The sequence below is a fragment of the Notechis scutatus genome, chromosome 12 (assembly GCF_049901735.1).
Source record: "Notechis scutatus isolate UNSWTSFEM ecotype Mainland chromosome 12, rNotScu1.2, whole genome shotgun sequence".
In the NCBI taxonomy this organism is placed as follows: domain Eukaryota; kingdom Metazoa; phylum Chordata; class Lepidosauria; order Squamata; family Elapidae; genus Notechis; species Notechis scutatus.
Window position 1 is genome coordinate 16,369,418 of NC_142020.1, and position 18,831 is coordinate 16,388,248.

Sequence of the window (18,831 nt, forward strand, 5' to 3'; positions counted from 1 at the left end):
GACGGGCTGGGGGGCAGGGAGCTTCCTCTCTGCCAGGGGAGACTGAGAGGGGGGGAGAGTTCGGGAGGTTCCCCCTCTGCTTCTGATGGAGGCTCCAGTAGGACTTGGATTGTGGGAGCCTAAGGGGCCCTTCTGCGCTCTGGCACCTCGCTTGATCCAGGGAGGAGCAGCTAATTTTCAGGAGCTGAGGCTGAAGCTGCCAGGTGGGGACCGAGTCCCCGGTTGCCATGGGGAAGAAGCAAACAGTTGCCCCGCTTGGAAAAACAGAGATCCTGTCTCGGCAGGTAACCCAAAAGCTGCGCTTGTCCTTATAAGGACGAGGCGGCTCTTCCTTCTCTTCCCGTTTGCCTGATCCTTGCGTCATCTCCCCGGGGAGTGGCACGCAACGAGGATGGGGCTGGAAGCCAAAGGGTGGCTGGTGGGGGGGGGGAAGTGGGTCATTCAAGGACTGGGTCCATGGCAGGGCGGGGGCTCTGCAGCCACGATTCCCTTTGCCATCCGGGGCCGATCTCCTGAGCTGCTTGAAGTGAGGCTGGTGAACTGCAGCGCTGGTCCCGAAGGAGGAACATTTGGGCTGAAGAATCTCTGCCGCCCCGTTGCTTCTGTTCCCAGCCATCCGAAGCCTCCCCTCTTAGCACTGGTTGGCAGGCTGGCTGGGGGCTGTAGACCCGAGTGGTTAGACCCCAGACGGTACCTCCTCAAGGGTGGTGGTGATGGCTTCCCACCTACCTGCGGCTCCCCCCATGCTGAACCACGGCCCCTTGCACCCCCAACCCCCCCACCACTGTGGAGTCCATCCTTCGTGGGGGTGGACCTTCAGCTGGCCCAACCTCTTGGAACCTGCAGTGATGACCCCAGACACCTCCTGACCTCCTCGTGCCAACCAGGCCAGTGACCTTTTCTGCCCTTCTTCAGGTCTTTCTCTCCTTGCCTGTTTACCTCCCCGGCCTGGAGAAGTTTCTTGTTCTTAATGCTGATTGAGAAATGCCTGCAATGGGCAGGACTGGGCCACTGCCCTGGCTTGGCTTTGAAAGAAGCGGGAGGAGGAGGAGGAGGAGGAGGAGGAGGAGGCAATCGTGACTCACCCAAAGGCTTGGAGACAGATGGGCAGTTATGCCAAAGCGCCTTTTCCCAGGACGTGGCGGCTGTTCGAGGACAGCCCTGTGGGGTTGGCTAACCCAGCGGGTCAATTAAAAAGTCTGCGTGGCCCTTTCTCATCCTAGGGTGGGAACAGTAATAATCCGAATTATGAAGCTGTCAAACCTTCGAGAAGATTCTCCACCCAACACTGCCCAGGTGTGCTGGACTGCAAACGCTCACCTGCCAATTAGCCTCCTTTCTTGCTAAACATCTGTACCAAAACTCCTCAATCTTAGCAACTTTAAGACACGTGGACTTCCACTCCTGTGGCTGGCTGGGGGATTCTGGGAGTTGAAGTCCATGCGTCTTAAAGTTGAGAAAGGCCGGTTTATACCTTCTTTAGTCTTCCACAAAAGGCTACATCCAGGCATTTAAATGTCCGAAAAGTGAAAATTTTAAAAAGTTAACTGCCTAATTGCTTCAGGAACCGGGGAAAGCATTTCTGTCGATTGCCCCCCTGGCCATAAGGTGCTTTCCATACAACAGGAAGCTGCCAAGGTGACTGTTCAGAATTAGATAACAAAGACATTCATGTTTGCATTAACGATGTTTAGCATTTCTCACTCACTCGCCTCACCCTGCCATCATTTCCCTTTTCCCAGTTCCTAAAATTCCATGCCGGGCTTCGGGGCGGAAGCCCCTTTCCCTGAAATGCGGGTTCTTCAAGGTCGAGTTGAAAAGGCAGCATCGACTTTACGTCTCTGCGATCTCTCTCCTTAGCAACCTTCCTTCTTTTGCTACCAGAATAAGGGGATGCTTTAATTAAGATCTGATTGGCTTTTTTGGCCCGGGGTATAAATAAAGAGTTATCATAATGATGTGCCTGGACTTGTTTGCTTCTTCTTCTATTTATCATGGTTTTTCTCAGGGCTGATGGTGCATTGCGAGGATTTGTGGGTTTTGCATGGTGGGAGTGGAAGGCCTTAACCCCTTTTTCTTTGGTGGCTTCCCAGAATTTGGTGTGCCTCCTGGTGGGGGGTCATAAGCCATGAGACACCGTTCCTGGCCGGGGCGTTGTTGAGTGATGGCTTCAGAGGTGTTAATACGTCTGAATTCCTTCCGCAGTGACTCTCGGGCCCGTAACGCTTGGGAGAAACAGGGGACACCGTCACTTCCGAATGTGGGTGCCATGAGTGGCTTCGGTTAGGGTTGCCCCTGAAATCCAGAGTGACTCAGCTGAGTTTCCACAAGCTTGCAAAATCCGTCCCTGCATCGTATGATGGGTTGCAAGGGGACGTGGGTGTGCTGAGAAGGGTGTGTCAACCCTCTGAGGTAGTCCAGGCTGGGAAACCGACACCTTGATTGTAAGGATGGAAGAGCAGGAAGTGGCAAGAGCTTCCATTCCACCCGCCCCCCCCAACCCTTTGCCTTTGCTTCTCAGACAACACGGGGAGGTCATTTCGGAGACGTTTTCTCAAATTACACTTCTGGGTTGGATTCAGGTCCCGTTTTTATCAGCTGGTCGTCTAGGCTGCCTGCCAAGCTCCCTCTCCCAGCCCTCCCCCTCTCCTTCCTGGGACGGATGTCGGGGGTTCCGGTTTGGCTGGGTCGTGTCCCTTATTTAGCCATTCAAGACCATCCTTGGTTTTGCAGAAGAACGTGAAACCTTAAGGAAACAGAAACCTTAAAATAAGCGAATGTTTCAGTGAGGCTGGAGTGTTGCTCGATGGCGTTCAAATATTATTTGAGTTGGGGGAAACCTTTGTAATCAGGAAGGTGGAGAAAAGGGAGAAAGGAGGAGAAGGAAAGGAAAGGAGAAGGAAGCAGTGAAGGAGAAAGAAGGAGAAGGAGAAGGAAAGAAGAAGGGAGAAAAGAAAAGGGAGAAAGGATGAGAAGGAAGGAGAAGGAAGAAAAGAAGGGAGAAGGAAGGAGAAGGAAAGAGAAGAAAAGGAGGGAAAAGGAAAAAAAAGGAAGGAGAAGAAGGAGAAGAAAGAAGGGAAGGAGGTTTATTGCAGTCAATGACCATCCCAGGAACAAAAATGACCCTCAACAGGGACAACGGACCCCTCAATCTTTTCCGGCAGATGGGACAGAATCCCTAGGAAAGTCCACCTTCGAGGATCCGGCTGTGACCCCCCCACTTTTTGTACCCCCCCCCCCGGTGATTCTGGAGGTGGAAAAGGGGGAAGGTGAGCAGGGGGAGATGGGAAGGGCAAAGGGCACCTGTGTCTTTGCTGCTTTGGCAGGGTGGTGACCGTCGTCCTGGTGGCGGTGAGTGTGGTGTGGCTGCCCATCCTGCAGAGCTCCAACAGCGGTCAGCTCTTCATCTACATCCAGTCGGTCACCAGCTATCTGGCCCCTCCCGTCACTGCCGTCTTTCTCCTGGCCGTGTTTTGGAAGAGAGCCAATGAGCAGGTGACTTCGGTGCTTTGTGTGTGTGTGTGTGTGTGTGTGTGTGCCTTCATTGTCTTCAACAGCGCTGGACCTCTGGCTGCCCCAATGGTGCTCGGGGAGGCAAAACCAACCCATGCAGCCCTTTGCACACCTGGCCAGGGTACAAAACCGTCCCTCCCGGTTCAGGAGGGCCTTGTGGTGTGTCGGACGGTTGTTATGGGACGCTGGCCTTGGGGAGGCCGTGTGTGGCTCACCTGGATTTGGAGAGAAAGGTGCATGAACCCCAAAGAATGACCCTTACCGTAGCCTTATTGGTTGGGGGATGCTGGCCGGGGCATCCTGGGAGCCTTGACGCTGCCAGCGGGGGACTCGCCTGGTCTAGACGGCCTTGGTCTCCTTGTGCAGGGGGCCTTTTGGGGCCTGGCGGTGGGGCTGGCGGTGGGGCTGAGCCGGATGGCCTTGGAGTTCGCTTACCCGGCCCCCCGCTGCGGCGTCCTGGACCATCGGCCTCCGTTTGTGAGGGATCTGCACTACCTCCACTTCGCTCCCCTCCTGTGTCTCCTGACTGCGGCCAGCGTGGTGGGCATCAGCTGGCTGACGCCGCCCCCGTCTGAAGCCCAGGTGAGTCCGGAAAGGTGGGGTGGCACAGCCCCTGGAGGGCATGGCTGGGGGCATCTGCAGAGGTGCCCCAGGGAGGGCCAAATCCCCTCCCCCTTTCCAAACTGGAGGGCCGGGAAGGACGGAGTTAGTAGCAGAGCATTTGGGGGCAGGGGGGAGAATTGGGGGCTTCGCCTGGCCCCACCGCTGGGAGCGGGAGAGGCGAGCTTGATCTCCAGGCTGGATGCAGGCCTGCTGCTCTGCCGGCTGACTCAGAGAAAGGCTGGGTTGTGTCTCCGGCTGAGCCGAAGCCACAACTCAGAAGCCGCTGGGCTGAGGACGCTGAGCTTCAGAGCCTCCGACCGGCCACGCCGCAGCTAAGCATGATGGGTGAGCCGGTCCTGCATTCCTGTGCTGGCGGGAGGGAGAGGGGTGTGTGTGAAGCTGCCCCTCCCAGCAGTGAGTCCCACCCCCCACTTCCCCGCCTTCAGAAACAGCCACCTCCCCAAACAGGGCAGCCTTTTGCCCCCCTAGAAGTGCTGGGAAACAGCCTGTCCTGGAACCCACTCTGACTCCTCCCTGGGGAACCAGCCAGGTTTCCCGGACTGGGTCTGGGGTCTTTCGTGCCCGATTCCAGGATGGAGGGGGGGGGATGGAGGCTTTTGTCCCTTGGCTCTGGAGAGGAAAAATAGGAGAGCGTGGAAGGGGCCGTCAGAAGGATGTTCTGGGCTGGAAACTGGTCCGCCCCCTCCCCCCAAAACAGTCCTCTTCTTATGGCCCCAGGCAAGATCCCCCCTACGAGTTGGGAGGGGAGGGGAGGGGGAGGGGGAAGAAAAGGGTAAGGAGAGGAAGTAAATGGGTGAAGAAGGGAAGAGAGAGAGAGAGAGAGGGAAGGGAAAGGAAGGGAAGGGAAGGGAAGAGTCAGGGTTCATGTTTTATCAGCGGCCGCAATTCTCTTTTCCTGTTTTGGAAACCACTGTAGATAAAGGACGTGACTTGGTGGACTCGGCGGTCCCTGGAGGCGCCTTCATCTGCCCACCTCTCTGGAGCCCCCTCCCTGCCTGGCCTGGGGAAAGACGGTGGGTCTCTGGGGCCAGGAGCCAAACTCCTCTTGGCATCCTAGAGTTGATGCCAAACCAGCTCTTCTCGGAGGATGAAGACGAAAAAAAAAAAGCAGAGCCAGCCTCCCAGGGACAGAAAGTGAATGGCTTACATTGGGGGGCACCCAAAGGCCATCCAGCCCCTGCTAGGGCTGACGGACACCTGCAAGTCATGAAATGGCCTTGGTTTGCAAGCAGGAGGCAAACCTTGATTGTTCTCCCTGGCGTTCCTACTCTAAGGTGGACTGCTCCTGCGCATGGAGGTTGGGTGGCAATGATGTCTGGGGAGAGCGCCATCTCTGGGCACCCTGATTTTGACCGTCGGCTTCTCCTTCTCTCCCTGCCAGCTGCCCCAGGAATCCCCCAGCCGGGGTCCTTCTGCACCGAGAGGGAGGCCGGAGGTGCCCCAGGGAAGGGTGGCTGGAGCACGCAGAGGGCAGCCGGCTTCTGGTCCCAGGTCTGCTCTGCCAATGCCCTGGTCCTCCTCTGCATCAACCTCTTTTTCTACGCTTACTTCGCCTGAAGGGGTTTCTTTGGGGTGGGGGCAGGAAGGGTGATCTCGGAGGGAGGGAAGGGGCTGCGTTCCAAGGGGCCTTAAAGAGGGGGGTTGGTGGGTGCTTCTCAATAGATTTCCGCCCTGGGGGTTCTTGGCAAAGCAAAGGGGCTTTTGGAAGAAGAATTTGAAGAAAATTTCTCCGAAAGGGACTTGGGGGTTTAAAGGGAAAACTTTTATTTCATCAAGAGATATTTTTTCCCCTAGGAATGAAAGAAATGACTTGGGGGCCGGGGGTGGGGGCGGCGTTCAGTTTGTAAGTCCTGGTTGCCACTTTGCTCGGCTCTTCAAGTCGCCTAGTGGCACAGAAGATAAAACCCAATAAATCAATTTTGGAAACTTGTGTCTGGCAGATAAGAGCAGCTTAGGAAGACAAGAACTGTCGCCGCGCCTCCTTGGAGGGCCCCTGGGGTGGTCTGAGGGCCACTTGGAGGCTGAATGGTGGCCGGCCCCCAGCAAGGGAGCCCCGCCAGGTGGAAAAATGCCTTCCAGCCCCAGGCAGTCTTGATAAGCTTTGGGAGCACCTCTGCAGGTAGCTGAGCAAACACCTGGATTGGGGCAGGTCTCATAAAGATTAGGGGGGCAGCAGAAGGCCAAGGAGGGGACCGGTGGACTTTCTGACTTGCTGGGTGGTTATCAGCGCCTTCATTCCTGGCCCTTGGCAGCTGACCAAGAGGACTGCGCAGCAGAGAGAGCTGGACTGGATAAGGAAACGCTGAAAGAAAAGAAAGAAAGAAAGAGGAGGGAAATCCCCCACCTGCTTCCTGAGTCCATCGGTCCACTGGGGGGAATCACTTTGACATCCCTAGGATCACTTTTGAGGATCTCTGCCAAGGTGTGAGATCAAAACTCAGCAGGACACCCACAGTGCGCGCCGGAAGGTTTGCAGCAGACCTTCTGTGGCAGTCAAGGGCTCTGAGACCAAGAGAGCATCCAGAGCCGTGTTTCTAACCTCGGCCACTCTAAGATGGGTGGATTTCAACTCCCAGAATTCCCTGGCCAGCATGCTCTGCAGGGCATCTCTAGGAGGGACCCCTCCACTGTAAGTTGGCGGTCCACGCATCTTGTCAAGGGATGCTGGGAACTGTAGTTTTTCCCCCCTACCAATGTGGGGTGGTAGGAACCAGCGGATCAGATTTCTTGCTGTAGGTCCTTCCAGCATGTAAATTCAGCAGCTCTTCGAAAACATCAGATGGTTGGACCACAAGGCAGTTGTGAAGAAGGGCTGACTTGGGACAGCGCTTTGATTGAAGCTGCACTGCGGTTCTACGGCTAGAAGTACATTGTTTTATAAGGCAAAATAATTAGAAAACTCCAGAGGTTTGTTTGGGCTCCAGGTGAGTGATGGGGATCGGTCTGCAAAGCATTTCAGCCTGCAATGAGCCCCAAAGTTTCAGCCTCTGAACGGCCGTCTGGGGGTTCCTCTTTTAAGGTCGGAGTGTGAAAGTAATGAAACGTTTTGCCTGGCTCTGGCTGAGGGCCGAGTGAGAACATCGGCTGACTTGGTGCAAGAGAAGGGAAGGTCCAGAAGGGATGGTTGAGTGAGCCAGGCAGGTCACATGCGCAGGGGGAAAACGTAGTTCCGAGGGAAAAGGCCCACCTTCACCCCCAGCTTCCCTCTCCACCAGTGGGGGTCCGAGCAGTCCAGAATCTTGAGGACGTCCCCTCTGCAGAAGCTCAGCTGCGAGGGGTTCTCGGCCAAGAAGTCGAACTGGGCTTGGACGAACGTCGGCTTCCTGGGCTGCGGGCGAAAGAGGGGAAAGGAAATGTGGGGTCTTGTTAGCAATTCTCTCCTCCTCCCGCCCCCCCTTGTCCCAGCTCTGTGGTTGAATGGGGTGGGGGATGAGATGGGCGTTCTTTCTCAGAGCGAGAGGTTGGGGATCATTCAGTGAGACAGAAGATCTGGGGTGCCTTTGTCCACTTGGTTAGAAGCTCCCAAGGCAAGATGTTCTCCAAGGTCAGCCTTGGCTTGGTGGGCAGTGGGAGCCCAGGAGGTCAAGGGAGGCTCCAGAAGAGGCCCTCTTCTAAATTAAGGGGTGCAATTCCAGGTAGCCCTTGACTTGCCAACCACTCGTATACGACTATTCACAGTTACAACAGGACGGGGGGGAAAGCGAGGGGAGGCTGGGTGGTTCCTTACCTCCTCGGCTTCTCCATGGTCTTTCAGGAAGACCTGCCTCTTCTTGTCGATGCTGGTGGTTCGGTAGAAGTCCACCAGTTCATTGATGGAGTTGAACTTCTCCTCCCAGAGGTGGTACTTGCCCCTTTTATCTCGGAGAACTTTGAAATGCAGCACTTGGTCTCCGCAGCTAGGAGGGAAGCAGAGGGTGGATGAAGTTTAGGGCTGAGGAGGAGAGCTCTTGGGTGCTTGGAGCACAGCCGGGCACTTGGCTGGTGGATTGGGCTTCTTCTACGGAGCAGGGGTTGGCTTGATGGCCTCAACGGCCCTCCAGGTTGATGGTTCTAGGAAACAATTTCATGGACCAGAGTCCATCGTGGAGAAAGAAGCAGGGCGACCTTCCTTATCGTGTGTCTACCGCATAGACTGGATGACCATACAGTCTCCCCCGTCCATCAGATTGGACAGCCGTTAGTCTGAGACCGTAAAGGCTCTCCTGCCCAACCGGAAGACCTCCCAGGTCCCTTCCAACGCTGATATTCCGCCTTACTAAAGCAACTTAGTTTTCTGCATCTATTTTATCTATTTTAATCATTTTATTTAAAGTCTGTTTGCCACAGGAAGGACGCAACTTGGCACGAGTGAGGGCTTTGGCCTCTCAGTGGGGACCTCGCCCAAGCTCTCCCATCTAGGCTCCTTGGCTCTTGTGCCGAGGACTCGAGGCTTCCTTTAAACCAAGAAAAGAAAGGAATAAGAGCAATCCGCCTGCAGGCTGACCTCCGTAGCTCCTGCTAATCCCCACAGCCTTGACTCACAAAGAGCGCACCCTCTGTGTGCAACTTGCTTGCCAACCTTCGCCAGGTCTCAGTATGCGAGATGTGAGGTGGACAACCAGGTGGGGTTGATGACAGTCGGTGTTGTGTGTCTGATATAACTGCAAAAGGCCTTATTTCCAGCCAGATAACTGCTGCGTTTGGTTTTCTTGGGGCAAAATAACAGTTGACAGTCACAGGCCAAAAACCTCTGGAGATGGTGGAGAACTGGTGCCTTTGACGACGGTCTCCTGAATTGCCAGGGTTAAACCCAATATTTTCCAAAGGCATGTTCCAAACTTTAAGACTTGTGGATTTTAACTCCCAGGAATCCCCAGCAAGCCATACTGGTTGGGGAATGCTGGGAGTTGAAGTCCACCCCTCTCAAAATTGCCGCCTTTGGAAAATGATCAGAGGCCAGAAACTTGGTGCAATTTTACCCTTCTGCTTCTAAATGCCCAGGGAAGTTCCAAATCACCTCCAGAAGAAACTTTTATTTGGTAATTTAGCTGCCCAGCTGCAAATTGCCTTTTTTTTTTTAAAGTCCCATCCTTTGCAATTCCAGCACTGGGGTTAAGCCATAATTATACCCTGTTCTCATCACTCTGCCTCATAAGCTTTCGGCTGCTGAAACAGGAGAGACACAAAGCTGATATAAACACAAAGAGGCGACGGGAAAACAGCTTTGCTTTCACAGTTCCTGTGTCAAGTGACAACTTGCATCCGCAAAGTCGCAGATTAAACACCCCAGAGAGTCTGAGCGATGTTTTGATTTAGGCAATGTGCCAGGAAGCACATTTCTTGGCTCTGGGTGCCGATGCCTGAAGTGCCCCCTGATGCCTGAGATGAGAGGACCAACCTGGAGGTGGGGCAGCAGGCGTTGTGTCGTTGCGGGGGGCAATGGTTGGAGGGATGGGGCCTGCTGGGGAGGGGAGGAATCAATTCAGAAAGCTTTTGAGGGTTGGTTTGAAGGAGACCCAACAACTGTAGGAGAAGAAAAATGGACGGTGTTGAATTGTAAGCTGCCCAGACGGGGTGGGCAGCTATAGAACTTCAATGGATGGATTTGTTCAAGATGGGTTTGGGTCAACCTCTCTTCACTGGGACACTTGGGAAGGGGACACAGCTCTTTTTCAGGCAGAAAATTCCCTATTCCGCCCTGAACATTAAAGAGATCCTAAGTTACAACAACTGGGTTAAAGCCTTCCTGGGTTTTGGAGACCCACCATGTGAAGGAAGAATCAAACGGGACTCCAGGAGAAGCCACTTTACCCGTCATGATCCTGCGTCAATCTCCTCAACCCACTCCTGACATTTTGGGAATGTAGCCCTCTTAATTCTCAGCCATGCTGGCCACATGGAAGCCAGCATGTTGGGCAGGAGAAGGAATCTGACTCAGATCCCTTTCTGGATCATGTGAAAGTGGCAGAAGATACCATGCAAAGCTGCTTCCTACCCTTGGTAGTTCTTCAAAAGCCACCTGCCTATTTTCTGCTGACACGGGAGTAAGCTGCAGAGCTGTCCTTTCTACGCCCTGTTGATGAAAACTGCACCCCATGATCCTAGGAAAAACGATGATAAAATTAGACAGCAACCACAGCTTAATTTTGGCAGAGAACTCAACGCAAGTTCAAGCTCTGTGGTTTTCCAGGTCAGGAGGAAATGATGCCTGGCCTGTTGACATCTCTTAGAAAGAGGCACCAGGATGGAGCCATGCAAAGGCTGACCCGACTTTGCAGGTTCTGGAGCACCTTTGGTGAAACCGGCCTGTTCCTCTGGTCTAAGCAGGGGAGGAGACCTCAGGCTTGGGCCCATTTTGCCCTCCTCTTCTGGAACTGGGCAGAGACCATAAGGCTTATAGGTGATGAGATCTCAGTACATCGATGTGCTTGGGATCCTGGAACCGGGTTTCTACAGCCCTTTGGCCTTGCCAATCCACCCAGGATGACTCCACCATTTTGGCCATATAATTGAGGGCACGAAGGAAGCATCTTTTCATTGCTGTCTCTGGAAACTCAACTCCCTTGTTGATCTAGGACGAATCATCCCAGCCTCTTCCACCAGCTCAGCTTGGTTTTTCTTCCCCTCCCTTCGAACAGGACAGGACGCACAAGGGCAGGATGACACCTGGGCCTCTCACCTGTGGCCTTTTGGAAACACACCTAGGGCCATTCAATCTCTTGGAAAGGAAGTCAAGAAGAGGGACCCTTTGGTTCCTGACACCAGGAGAGGCTTGCTGGGCGCCTCCCTCGAAATGACTTTGCATATCTGGCTCAGCTGGAAATCTTGCTTTGCAAACCACCATGCCGGTTTGTCAATAAGCGAAGTCGGGTTTGCTTAATGACCACATCATTCCTTTAACAACCCCAGTGATCTGCATAACGACCGTGGCAAAAAACATCTTGCCTTGCTTAGCAACAGAAATTCTGGTTCCCAACCATGGTCATAAGTCAAGGACTACTTGAACTTAGGTCCGGGGCCTCCAAACTTGGCAACTTTTAAGACTTGGGGGCTTCATCTCCCAGAATTCCCAGCCAGCATAGCAAAGCAAAGCAAAAGTGGCTGGGGAATTCTGGGAGTTGAAGTGCCAGGTATGGAGAGTCCTGGTTTAAACACTCCAGGACTCCTGGTTTAAACACTCCCACCCCATTACACTGAAGACTTAAGGCAAAGTGTGAAGTTGTGGAGTTGTGGCCTCTAAAGAATGCTGGCTGCGGTGGAGGGGGGTTGGGGAGGAGCAGGGCCGATCGAGGACCTTCGCGGTGAGTACAGGGGGAAGCCATTCCGCTGGCCTGATGTGCCTGGTCGGTTCCCCCTCCAGGGGCAAATCGCTGAGAACTGTGCTCACGGAGAGCAGAACCACTCCCTGGTAAATAAAGGAGAGGTCAGTTCTGTCATGTTTAACGGATAGCTTTGGGGCTTGTTGCTACAAGTTTCTAGTCCCTTGGAAGCAGAGGAGTCGCCTTTGAACAAAAGCAAACAGAAAGGGAGAAAAGGCCCGGATTTGACTTTGAATACAAAGTGGGTCGAGATGAAGAAAAGGTGCCAGGCTGGCAAAGGGGTGGATGAAGTCACATTCCCCCCCGGTTTCTCTCTCCCTAATGGGTTGCCCTTGGCACAGAAGACTTGCTGGGTGGTTGGCATGCCAGGCTCTGCGCATCAGTCTGAACATGAACCTGAATGGTGTCCTCTCGCCACCCTCCCTCCCTCCCTCCCGGGCACCTCCTTCAGCAAAGCAGCTTGGTTGGGATGGTGGCCTTGTTGCTTGCCTGGCTTGTGCCAAGATGGTCATGGCAGGTGTGGGGGGGGGGGCGAGAAGGGGCTGAGAAGGGCCCCTCCAGATGTGCACAGAGGAGGAGGGGGCCCTCCCCGACTTGTCACCCCCAGAGGGGTGGGAGGAGCACAGAGAGGGAAGGAAGGTGCTGGGTGACTCCGAGGGGCTTAGAGCAGCATTTCTGACTTTAAGATGCGTGGACTTCAACTCCCAGAAACTCCCAGGCATTTAAGGTGGGTGGGCTTCCACTAGAAGCAAAAGCACCTGCCGCTGAATGGCCAATTAAGTTTACTGCAGAAGTGGAAGCATGCTTTGCGCTGGTAGGAACCCTCGGTTATATTCTTTTAATTGCTCCCTCATTTCCCAAAGCTGGGAAATTGGCTCCTTCCAAGCGCCCTGGGCGGTTTCTTTCCTGGAGAGGCTGCTTCGGCTGCTTCCCGGTGAGTGGAGAGCTCCCTCTGGTGCTCTGACCTGCAGCCGAAGGGAACGGTTGCGCGCAGCAGGAGTCTCCCCAGGGTTCCCTTGACGGGGCACCCGGGTCCTTCTGGGGCCCCCCAACAGCAGAGGGACCCCCCACTCCCCTCCCCCACAGCCTCGAGGCAAAGGACTTACTTCACAGAGATGGAGAAATCCCCCGGGCTGCTTTCGCTCTCCCGGATGAGAAACATGCCCCGGAACCGTCGTCTGAGGAGGGCCTTTTCAGCGCCTTGCCTGGAGATTTTGCCAGAATACCACCTGGAGGGTCAGAGGCAGGAGGTCAAGGTTCCCAACCTATCCAAGGTGACAGCCACCGGGGCTGCCAAGGACGTTTCGGTTCCCCTTTTGTACCTCCCGAGGGTGTGGGTGGCTCAACAAAGCAGCCTCGGTTTATTTTTGACTCTTGTCAGAACGAGAGTGGATTGCTCTGCTTGAGCTCCTTTCGGCGAGAACCGGAACTGATCTCTCTTGCGCGCAGGAGAAACCCACTTCGTGCCTAACCCTGCAAAAGTAGCTCACGGCTGGGATTCTCCGGGCCGGCTCTGCCTGGGGACAACCGCTCGGCAGCTGAGGCCGGACCAGGGAAAGGCACAAGGGGAAGGAATGGGGGAGGAAGGAAATCCATGGGGTGGGGCAAGAGACCCTGCTCAGAGGTTAGGCCGTCTCTCTTCCTCAAAGCGCTCTCAGCAGAGCAGCCCCCAACTCCAGTCTCATCTCTTCATAGGGTAGCAGCCTTCCAACATTGGAGGGGCTGCCCCAAAGAAGAGGGAGGGGCGCACCTCTTCCCCAAAGCCCCTGAAGGCAGGACAAAGAGCCACGGATGGAAGCTAATCAAGGAGAGATTCAACCTAGTTGTGGGTGCTCCATCACCGGAGGGTTTTAAGAAGAAATTGGGCAGCCATTTGTCCCGAATGATATAAGGCGGGGAGGGGGGGTGGGTGGGTTTCAACATAGAAAGTTTAAGGCTTGTGGACTTCAACTCCCAGAATTCCCCAGCCAGCCAGGGCCTCCTGCTTGAGCTAGACTAGAAGACCTCCCAGGTGCCTTCGCTCTCTGATCTTCCGTTCTTCTTCTCCCAGGATGCCTGTTTTGCAAGGCAACGCATGGCTGAAGCTCAGCTCGGTTTTCCCCCCCCACCCCCCCACCCCCCATTTGAATATTGAAACAGGGGGTTGGGTGGGGAGAGAAAACAAAAAACGTCAACCAGAGCCCTGTAAGAAAACTCTCTGGGTTGCTCTTGCAATTGTCCACCGCCCCTCTGCCTTGCAAGGGGGTTGCTTTGGGCTTCGTGGGGGCCAACGGTGACCCAGATCTGGCATCCTTGCTGTGGCTGGAATTGATCTTGATGGGATGAAACCAACAAACTGCCATGCCTTTTAATTTATGCATACTGTATGCTTGTTTATACGCACAGAGAAGAGACACAAATGCGGAAATCGATGGGCAAAGTGTGGTTGAAGGAATGCTTGCTGGTTTTCTCTCCACGGCGTCCTACTAAGCAGGCCAGGTCCCTGCTAGGAGGGAATCAACTGATGATTTCATCTGCCTTGAACAAGCGGGGAAAAAGCGCTACTTACGGATGAGCTTTCATTTTGATGTAGTTTTTGGGGACGAAGCCTTCCAGCCCACAGAGCTCTGCCTTGTACCAGTTCTGGTCCACTTCCATGTTCAGAATCTGTGGGTTCAAAAGGAGGAATAAGCAAACCTCTGGCTGAAGCCGTGGGGGGGAAGGGGCAGGAGGCTGCCGAGGGGATGGGTTGGAGTTGGGGGTGGGGGGAGATAAAGCCCGTTAGGTAGACCCCATCTTGCCGTGGAGGAAGCCCAGGGGACGATGTGGAGTTCAAGGGGAGATTGCTTTCCTGGAGCTCAGAGGCCCAAGGATGCAGTCCAAATGGCTCTGAGGCACACTTTTTAGAGAGACAGAAGGCTCTGGCAAAAGCAGGATGAATAATGCTTGTTTTATTTGGGGAATTTTAGCAAGGTGGATCGGAACTATATCCACTCTCTCTCATCCATCCATCTGTCAGTCTATCTATCTATCTATCATCTCTCTCTCTCTCTCTCTCATCTATCTATCATCTATAATCTATCTATCTATCTATTATCTATCTATCTATCTATCATCTATCTATCTATCTATCATCTATCTATCATCTCTCTCTCTCTCTCTATCATCTATCTATCTATCTATCTATCTATCTATCTATCATCTGTTTATCATTCTCTCTCTCTATCATCTATCTATCTATCTATCTATCTATCTATCTATCTATCTATCTATCTATCTATCTATCTATCTATCTATCTATCATCTATCTACCCCTCATCTCTCAACTTGCTTCAGATGACAGATTTTGTTCAGCAGTCCAACTGGATCTGATTTTTGGTATTTTAGAACAAATGCAGGTGAGGTTTGATCTGCCAAGAGCCCTGACCGCCCCCGCCCCCCCCAGTCCCAAGTTTACCTTCAGCGTGTCTCCCTTCTTAAAGGCCAATTCATCCTTCTCGGACGCCTGGAAGTTATACAAGGCAAGGGCCTCCATGTTGGGGCTGGTCCTTCTCCAGCCCAGTTGGCCCAACTTGTCCAACAAAGGCCCCTTGGAAAAGCCAGCCAGAAGTTTCTCTTAAGAAGGACCAGGCCGAGTTGCCTTCTGTCTGCCGTTGCAGATCAGCCCCCGAAGTTTTCCTTCCAGCCACAGGTCAGGAGGTAGTTTGGGGCCAGAAAAAGGAACAGGGGAAAAATATGTGCGTAAAAATGAGACAGGAAATATATTTGACTATGTTTGCTGGAGGGGGCATGCAAGGGGGTGAGGAAGAAAGAAGCTGCACCTGCAGAGAGCGACCTCACAGCGGGGAATTCCTCCTCCTCTCCTCCCAGGGGGCTCCAGCGCAAGGTTTCCTGCCGCCTGCACTGCTTGTGCTCAAGGCAGGCGCATCTGCTCGAACCCATCACCAGCGGTTCTAAAAAGGCAAAAGGGGGCGTATTTTTTCCCCTGGCCGAAGCCACCAACCCAAGCCAGCCTCTTTCCCCCTCGAAAGGCTCCTGTTGCTTTTCTAGGTGGAAAAAAAACCACGCACAATAATTGGTTGAGTTTGTGTAATGGATGCAGAAGGTGAGCTTGGAAAGTCTCAGCTCGGAGTTTTTGGGGTCCTGCTGCCCCCAAACCCACTGCCCCACTGCCTTCCCCTCTTGCCCAAGGGATCCGCAAGGGAGATTATTCCATCCACTGTTCAGGAGGCTGGGCGGGGGCGCAGTGGCCCTGCGGCCAAACCACTTGCCCAAACATCTGCGCAACTCCTTCTAAAATGCCTCATTTGGCCACAAGGTGGCGAGGCGGCCTTGGACCATCTTCTGCCTAACCAGAGGCTGGAAGTGCACACATCCATCAATCCAATAGAGCTGGAAGGGACCTTGGAGGTCTTGTAGTCCACCCCCCTGCAAGAGCAGGAGACCCTACCCCATTCCAGACCAAGTGACTCTCCAGTCTCTTCTTAACCAGGGATGGAGCACCTCCAGGGATGGAGCACCTTCAAGTTCGGCAGGCAAGTTGTCCCGCCGGCTAATTGTTGTTGCTATCAGGAAGTTTCTCCTCCATTCCAGGTTGCTTTGTCTACTGGATGAGGTTCCACCTGTTGTTTCTTGTCCTGGTGCATATTCTGGGGAGCCCAGAACAGAAAACGCTGAAAGCCCCCACCTGTCGCTCCCTTGACAGGACAGGAGGTGGGGGGGGGAGCGAGAAAGAGAGAGATCATTTTTCCAGACTGACCTCATTTCAAAGACTGGGGCATCCGCAGCACGAAGGGCATCGCCTGGGCAGAGGTGCGTGGGGGGCCTCCTGATCTGTGGGGGTCTGTGTTGCTCTGGCCTTTTGCTCCAAGGCAGCACATTTTCCTCTTCTGGCTGGCAAGCATGGTGGGTGCAATAGGTAGGTGAAGACGGGCAAAGGAGCTTTGCCGGGCCAAACGTGGCTGTCATCCCTTGGCATCCTGTAGATGCCCTTGGACTCTCGTTTGGCAAATGCCAGGACCACGGAGGGATGCAGCTCAGAATAATTTTCCTTAATCTCCCTGAAGCCCTTTGGCTTCCTCTGAGCAGGTTGCTGGGTTTCCTGGTTCTTCTCCTGCCTGGAAAAATAAGATGCCCAAGTTGCCTGCGCACACTTCACCCTTAAGCTGGGGACTGAATTAAACCCTGGTTTGGCTCCCGATAGGCTCGCTTTTTAAAGGTTGCTGGTTGTCTGTTTAAGAATATTTGCACACTGCCCCAGCCCACTGCATCCTGGGCAGCGCAGGATAGGCACAGCACCGTAAAAGTACCCAGCTGACTGACTCAGCGTGCTGGCCGATGCCCACCGAGCTTAGCATGCTGAGCAAAGGCCCCTGCTGTTCTTTTTCCTCCCTCCTCAGCCTGGTGAAGCAGATTGTGTGAACGCAGCCAGCTAGCGGGTGGGTGGCAGGATCTGCAGCCTGGCATTCCAGTTTGAAAGGACAGCCAGGAACAAATCAAGGAAGGGAGAACCCTTTCAAAGCCTCTACTCACGGAGAAAGGTATCCACAGGCATATATATTTTTTTTACTTAGTATGCACTTTTACTGGATCTAAGCTCAGCGCAAGGTCTATTTTGCCCTGCACGACAGTCCTGCAAGGCAGGCTGAGCTGATGACTGGCCCAAAGGGTGTTGCATGACTAAGAGTTAACCAGAATCTGTATCCGTCCAACATCTTAACCAAAGCACCTACGGGCTCTCTATTTTTTCCCCAAATGATTTTAATATTCCCATTTAGGAATTTATTATTGATTTTTTTTCGGCTGGTGAGTGACAACTCCAGCAACAGCCCCACCCTGGGACAGGCAGGCCCCAGAGGTCTCCAGTTCTGAAGGCTGCTTTTCTTCAGCTCCCATCCATGTCTTACAGAGTTGCCAAATACTTCCTGGCTGCTGTCAGACACATCATGTGCAGCCATGCTATTTTTATTTTATTTTTTTACTGCTTCCTTTGCTTTTCCTGATCTGGTGGAAACAGCCCGTTTGGCCGAGCATCAGAGGAACGCGATTCCAACGGTGCAAAGGGATGTAGAAATAGGGGAGAGGAGGTGGGAGAAGGGGACACGGCAGCCATAGCCCCCCCACCCCCCGAGATTCCTTGGGAAGAAGTTCTGGGGGTCTGCACATGGCCGGGGGCTGCAAGTGAGAGCACTGCAACGGGATGCTTCGTCTGGTGAGCGCATCTCAGCAGATCCGGCTCTTCCTGCATAAATGCTGGCAGACTTCCAGGAGATCCATGTGGGATCCGACACCCCCACTCGAAAATATGCGTAGCCCAGGAAGCAGAGGCAGATTAGCTGGTGTGCCAGCCCTTCATTAAAACGCTCCAGGGTCCCTTGGTGTGCAGGGAGGGGGGGAATCTCAGGAAGGGGGACCCCTGGGTGTGTGTGCGAGGGAGGGGCTGCCTATTCATCTGTTCCAAAGCTCCTTCATGATGCCCTGTGGATGACGGTCAGGCTGGGGGAGAGCATGGGGTAGGGCATCCCCTTTTTGGAAAGAAGGCCATCGTGAAAAAACGCTTCCTGTTTTCCAGACTCAATCCAGCAGGGTTCGGGAAGGCCTCTGTGCCCAGAAGAGCTCCCTCCAAGGGTCAACACCTTTCCCGAAACCTCAGCAGCTTTACGACTTGTGGACTTCAACTCCCAGGATTCCCCAGCTGGCATGCCGGCCTGGGGATTCTGGGAATTCAAATCTTACCCATGCTGGCTGGGGAATTCTGGGAGTTGAAGTCCACCTGTCTTAAGATAGCTGAGGCAGACAAACGTTGCTTTGAGCCAAAGGGGAACCAGGGAGGGCAGTGGTTCAGGGAACATCTGGATCCGAATCAATCCACCGAGAACTGAAGAGGGTGAAGGGGAGCCAACTGGCTTAGCCTTCCTTCCTGGGGCTGGCAATTTTTTAAGACGGGAGGAAGGCCCAGTTGCATCTGGGCCACACAGGGGCCCCCAATGCCCTGGCATTGGCCCAAGGAGATCACAGTCAAAGTTAATGCCAGGATTGAAAGCACCCAACTGTGTGTGGAATATAAAAAACAAGCCCAGCTTGCTGAGATTTGCCTTCTCTTCAAAGAGAGACGTGGTCTTCGCATCTTGAACTTCCTAAAGTAATAAGCGGCTGCAGAAGAGAGGCCTTCCCTCCTCCTCCTCCTCCTCCTCCTCCATTAACCACTGGTTCCTCCAGGTGTTGGGAGGAAGAGGCAGCAGCTGGGCATTTTCATCAAAGAGCAGAAGAATGCAGCAGGGTGCCAATTAGAATAAATTATTACTTGCCTATCTTGCTTGGCATATGGAAATATCCAACCAAACCAATCAATCTCCCTCCCTCCCTTTCTCAGCAACCCGCCCAACGCCCACCCAGGCGAAAGCATCATCTCTCAGGA

At 53.8% G+C, this 18,831-nt stretch overlaps 2 protein-coding genes across 3 annotated transcripts in view; one reads left to right on the forward strand and one right to left on the reverse strand.

Annotated features, from left to right (window-relative positions):
* Nucleotides 1-5,886, forward strand: part of SLC5A10 (solute carrier family 5 member 10) — a 39,911-nt gene extending 34,025 nt beyond the window's left edge. The window contains exons 11-14 of the mRNA XM_026683217.2: nucleotides 3,327-3,495; nucleotides 3,880-4,095; nucleotides 5,054-5,150; nucleotides 5,519-5,886. Of these exons, the coding sequence (XP_026539002.2) occupies nucleotides 3,327-3,495; nucleotides 3,880-4,095; nucleotides 5,054-5,150; nucleotides 5,519-5,694 (658 nt within the window). The 3' untranslated portion in view covers nucleotides 5,695-5,886. The remainder of the gene's footprint in view (nucleotides 1-3,326; nucleotides 3,496-3,879; nucleotides 4,096-5,053; nucleotides 5,151-5,518) is intronic.
* Nucleotides 5,877-15,135, reverse strand: GRAP (GRB2 related adaptor protein). 2 transcript variants are annotated; one of them, XM_026683223.2, is made up of 5 exons: nucleotides 14,872-15,135; nucleotides 13,984-14,081; nucleotides 12,542-12,664; nucleotides 7,865-8,033; nucleotides 5,877-7,465 (listed from the first exon to the last, which is right to left on the reverse strand). In XM_026683223.2, exons 1-5 carry the CDS (start codon nucleotides 14,947-14,949, stop codon nucleotides 7,280-7,282), a joined length of 654 nt encoding a protein of 217 aa, XP_026539008.1. In that variant the 5' UTR covers nucleotides 14,950-15,135; the 3' UTR covers nucleotides 5,877-7,279. The 2 variants fall into 2 exon arrangements, with proteins under 2 accessions (XP_026539008.1, XP_087798427.1); XM_087942301.1 differs by lacking the exons at nucleotides 5,877-7,465; nucleotides 7,865-8,033 and adding an exon at nucleotides 9,897-10,217 and having other exon boundaries at nucleotides 14,872-15,082.
* Between the last annotated feature and the right edge of the window lie 3,696 nt (nucleotides 15,136-18,831).